Below are 4604 nucleotides of genomic sequence, written 5' to 3' on the forward strand. Positions count from 1 at the left end.
TAGCTCGGTGCTCGGTTTCGGTTTCACAATACGGTTTGATGGAATGAGTGATCGATTTTTGCTGTGTGTGGCAGCACTGTAAAGTCAGTGCTGACAATGTGTGAAGATTGACGAATTGAGGGGTTTTTCGGTGAGTTTGACGGTTTGGCAGGTTTTTTTCAGCTACGAACACTCCCCGGGTATAAGAGATGGCCCTGTGAAAATTGCATCCAGATCGCTTGGGCGGTTTGGCCGCCTATAGGGAAGATACATACATAGATACATACATACGAACTCAAATATATTTTATATGATAAGCAGTTGTATTATCATATTATTATATTTTTTGCAGTAAATGCTAAAGATCTTTTCACAAATTGCAGGATTCTAGCGATGATGGTGAAGAGGAGGCGGTGGAGGAGGAGGAGGAGGAGGAGGAAGAGGGGGAGCACGGGACGACAAAGGAAGAGGGGAAGCCCCCCACGGAGGAAGCTGGAGAATCGTCTGCCGCGGATCCCAGCAAACTCGATGTCAAGTCTGCCGACACCGCCACCAATATCACTCAAGACCCTCCGTCGAAAGAAGCCGCCGCGGCGCCGGCGAAGGTGGCGCCACCGTCACTTCAGATCCTGCTCCACGACCTTAACAACTCTGGCGGTGAATCCAAGGGCGCGCCGACGGATGACCTTGGAACGCACGTGCAAGGTCAAGACCAGCAGGTCGAGCCGCAGCGCAACATATGGGACAAGATGAGTGAGTAGTTGGAGTATCGACGTGCTGACTGAGTCGGAGTGTAGGAGCAGCTGGCTGAGACTGTAAGACTGTAAGGCAGGCGTGCAGTACGCACATTTCTTCAATCCTCATCGCATAATATTTTATTTGGCCAGCAGGTGGCAGCAGGCAGCGCCTGTGGAGTAGATTGTGCCAAGAGCGCGTAGTATGTGCGTGAGTCGCTCGTGTTGGCTGGCTCAGTGGTAGCTTCTGGTTGCCCGTGGCAACCCGGTTCTATACGCTCAAATAAATGCGCCGCCAGTGCGACTAAATATGGAATTTTCACGCTTGTTTCGATTTTCCTGAAGCGCGATGTAATGTCGTGGCTTCCGACAATGACTTGTGCACAGTCGGCAGATTTCCAATAAATATTTTCTGGGAGAAAACATTATGTTTAAATGTGATGATATTCAACCACAAATGAGATTTCGGAAAGCCTTCCTTCCAACAATCCCTCCCCCAAAAAAAAAGATCGACAAAGTTTAGAGTGTCTACCGAGTACCTACCAAAGACCAGGATATCCATCGACTTCATACACGTTGGATACAACCGCTGTGTTTTTACGTACGCTCGACGTTTGCTGCGTCTTCCGCGAACCAACACCGCCAAAAAATTTCGCTGATATCCGCCGAGTTCTTCTGCTTCTTCGTTGCGGCCCCCGGGAAGAAGAAGACGGCGGCATTCCTCGGGATCGCTCGGATCGTGAATGCAGATCGCGTTGCATTCCGCGCTCCTCGAGAAAAACGTCCGGTTATTATCCCGTCTCGCGTCTTACCTTCGCCCCGTTAAATCTCGCCGGCCGCGAACGCGCGGCGGCGGCGCCCCCTGCGCGTCCGCGCCCCGCGGGGCGGCGGCGCGCCGGCGTCGCAGGATGCGGCGGATGTTTCTCGGAGGTATTTATTGGCGCGAAGAGCGGAGTCTCAACACGCGACGGCGGCGGCGGGTCGACGCGGAAAACACAGGTGACCGGCTGCCGGCACGGCGCGCAGCGAGCGGCAGCATGGCCGCCATAAACGCGCCGCGCGTGACGTCATCGGCTGCACGCCCCAGGGGCGTCTGCTCGACGTGGTCAGGCTGTGCACGCACGGTCACGGGTGGGTGGGGGGCTAGGTGTGGGTGGGTGGTGTACGTGCGTGCATGTGTGCGAGTGTGCGTGTGTGCGTGCGTGTGTGTGTGCACATGGTGACTCCTCGTCTAATCGTCCGGTTGTGCTGCGCCACAAAAACTAAGCTTCCCACAGCAGAGACCCTTGCCACGATGTATGCAAAGATATTAGAAGTAGAAGTCGACCAAAACTGTTTGTTTTGTTGCCATCGCTGTCGACGTGCGATTCAGCAATGCATGCATGTGATATTTACCCGGCAATGTAACGCAGGACCAGGAGGATGGCAAGCTACACGTGAAGAAACCGCCGAAGAAACGGAGGGCGAAGAAGAAGCTGATCGAGGGGGTCGGAGAGGAGACGGTGGGGAAGGTGGCGGCGGCTAAGAGGAAGGTGGAGACGGTAGAGTTGAACGAGAGCGGTGAGATGCAGACGATGCTCGATGAAACGGCTGAGCTGAACGACGAAAGCATGGAGAGCCATGACTCCAAGGTTGGTGTTGTAAGGCATGGCCTCCCCTACGCACACACACGCGCAGGCACGTATGCGCGTACGCACACGCAAACACGCGCACGCGCAGGGGCACGCACGCACGCAGATGCACACACGCATGCACGCACGCACGCACACACCCACACACGCATGCTCGCACACACACGTACGCACACACGCACACACGCACGCGCACACGCACGCACACACCCACACACGCATGCTCACACACACACACACACACGCACACACACACGCGCGCGCGCACGCACACAAACTAGTTGCTGCATGACACTTGGTTGACACCATCTTGTGACAAGTTAAAGCAATGTTAAAGTAAATGTCGTCGTCAAACGGCGAGCAGGCGGTCATCGAAAATATCGTGTCGGCAACAATCTTGGCTTCCTCTCGGGATGTAATCGTCGCGTGCATGGCTTCTCTCTCGCTGCGCAGCTGACGGGTGACGGAGGAGAGAGCTGCAGTCGGCAGCAGCGGCCGAAGCGGCGGCGGATGAGCTTCGGGCAGCGGACGCCGCGCGACGTGCGGGTCATGTGCGACAAGTGTGGGGGAGCCGGCAGCAACAGCAACCTCGTCAGGTCGGTGTGTGCCGCGAGTCTCCGGCTCGCTGATTCTCTGTGTCTGTCTGTCTCTGTCACTGTCTCTGTCTCTTTCTCTCTCTCTTTCTCTCGCTCTCTTTATCTCGCTATCTCTCTCTTGCCATCTCTTTCTCTCTCTCTATCTCTCTCCCTCCTCTTCTCTATCTCTCTCTCTCTCTCTCTATCTCTCTCCTTCCCCTCTCTATCTCTCTCTATGTCTCTCTCTCTCTATCTCTCTCCCTCCCCCTCTCTATCTCTCTCCTTCCCCCTCTCTATCTCTCCCTCACTCTTTCACTCTCTCTGTCCCTCTCTTTTTTTCTCAATCTATCTGTCTCTTTCTTTTATCTATCTCTCTCTCTTTTTATTAGCGTGCTACAACTACCGCGCGTGCATGTATACGGTTGCCGCGTTGAAATTTTAATAAACCGACAATAACAGTTGCCGTTAACGTAAACGCTACACGCTGTGTTTTCGCTACCCCGACCGTTGGATGCGAATGCAACGTGCATATAGTTACCGTACTAGAAGCTAGGTGTCAGTCGATTAATTAGGCTGTATAATCGCAAACGTGGCTGTACCCGTCATATATATGGACTTGGATAGTCTATAAAGACCACGCATAAACCTAATGTCGAGCTGTATATCGTTTTACTAGTCCCCATTGCGCCCGATCGTGTTTATACATCTAAAGGAAGAAACCAATAGCAAGTAGGTGATGTACGATTAAGCTGTATTTACACACACACACACACACACACAGATACGCACACACGTACACGCACACACGCACACAAACACGCACACGCACACACAGACTGCAACCCACTTTCATTTCTTTTTTGATAATATTCCCGTGCTACAATGGGAAATATCCACATTACTGCATTGTTTATCAATGTAATTTAATTATCTTGTCGAATTTCTGAATTTTTATGCCCACAGGCATGTGCATAATTTTGTTAATGCATGTGTTTGTTTGACGTATCTGTTTGCGTGTTTTTTTTTTCTTTTACAATTACTCCATCTGTTTTAACTTCTCGGGCATTATAATACTTTATCGCGAATCTACTTATTTACGTACTGGAAACCTATAGTACTCTATCGAAAAATTATTACTATGCAAAATTATAACAAGATTGAAAAATAATAGAATTTATTTTTATTTTTTAGATCCTATTTTCAGATCATATTTCCTAGATCCAATTCCTAGATTATTATAGTCACTCCTTAGATCTATTATTATTCGTTCCTGATAATATGATAGGTATCCTATGGTAATTCATCAGGGCGATCTAAACTGCTGCAGATATTCTAGTCACCCATCGTGTATTTAACGGCTAATACGGTCATAGCGCGAAATCTTAAACTGTCGGCATTCAATTGAGCAGGAAGGCCAGTAACCCGGTCGCTAATATGTCTCTACCGACGCAGTGTTATACGTCGCCACTATTTTCCAACAGCCAGTTCACGCATCATTATTTCGTAATTTATTGCGTTGTATAATATACACCTATTACCTGGCTATGTATTTATTGCCCCTGCGTACGCCATGCCGTGGTACGCTATACGTGTGAAGTTACGTACATCGTCGTCACACACACAGAGAGAGAGAGAGAGAGAGAGAGAGAGAGAGAGAGAGAGAGAGAGAGAGACAGGGAGAGAGA

General features: G+C 50.5%; 1 protein-coding gene across 1 annotated transcript in view; it reads left to right on the top strand.

Annotated features, from left to right (window-relative positions):
- Positions 1-4604, top strand: part of LOC106810216 (PHD finger protein 14-like) — a 23996-nt gene that overhangs the window by 17712 nt on the left and 1680 nt on the right. The window contains exons 17-18 of the mRNA XM_014813500.1: positions 2126-2344; positions 2798-2941. Coding sequence (XP_014668986.1) covers positions 2126-2344; positions 2798-2941 — 363 coding nt within the window. The remainder of the gene's footprint in view (positions 1-2125; positions 2345-2797; positions 2942-4604) is intronic.

This window comes from Priapulus caudatus, unplaced genomic scaffold (genome assembly GCF_000485595.1).
Source record: "Priapulus caudatus unplaced genomic scaffold, Priapulus_caudatus-5.0.1 Scaffold421, whole genome shotgun sequence".
NCBI classification, from domain to species: Eukaryota; Metazoa; Priapulida; class Priapulimorpha; order Priapulimorphida; family Priapulidae; genus Priapulus; species Priapulus caudatus.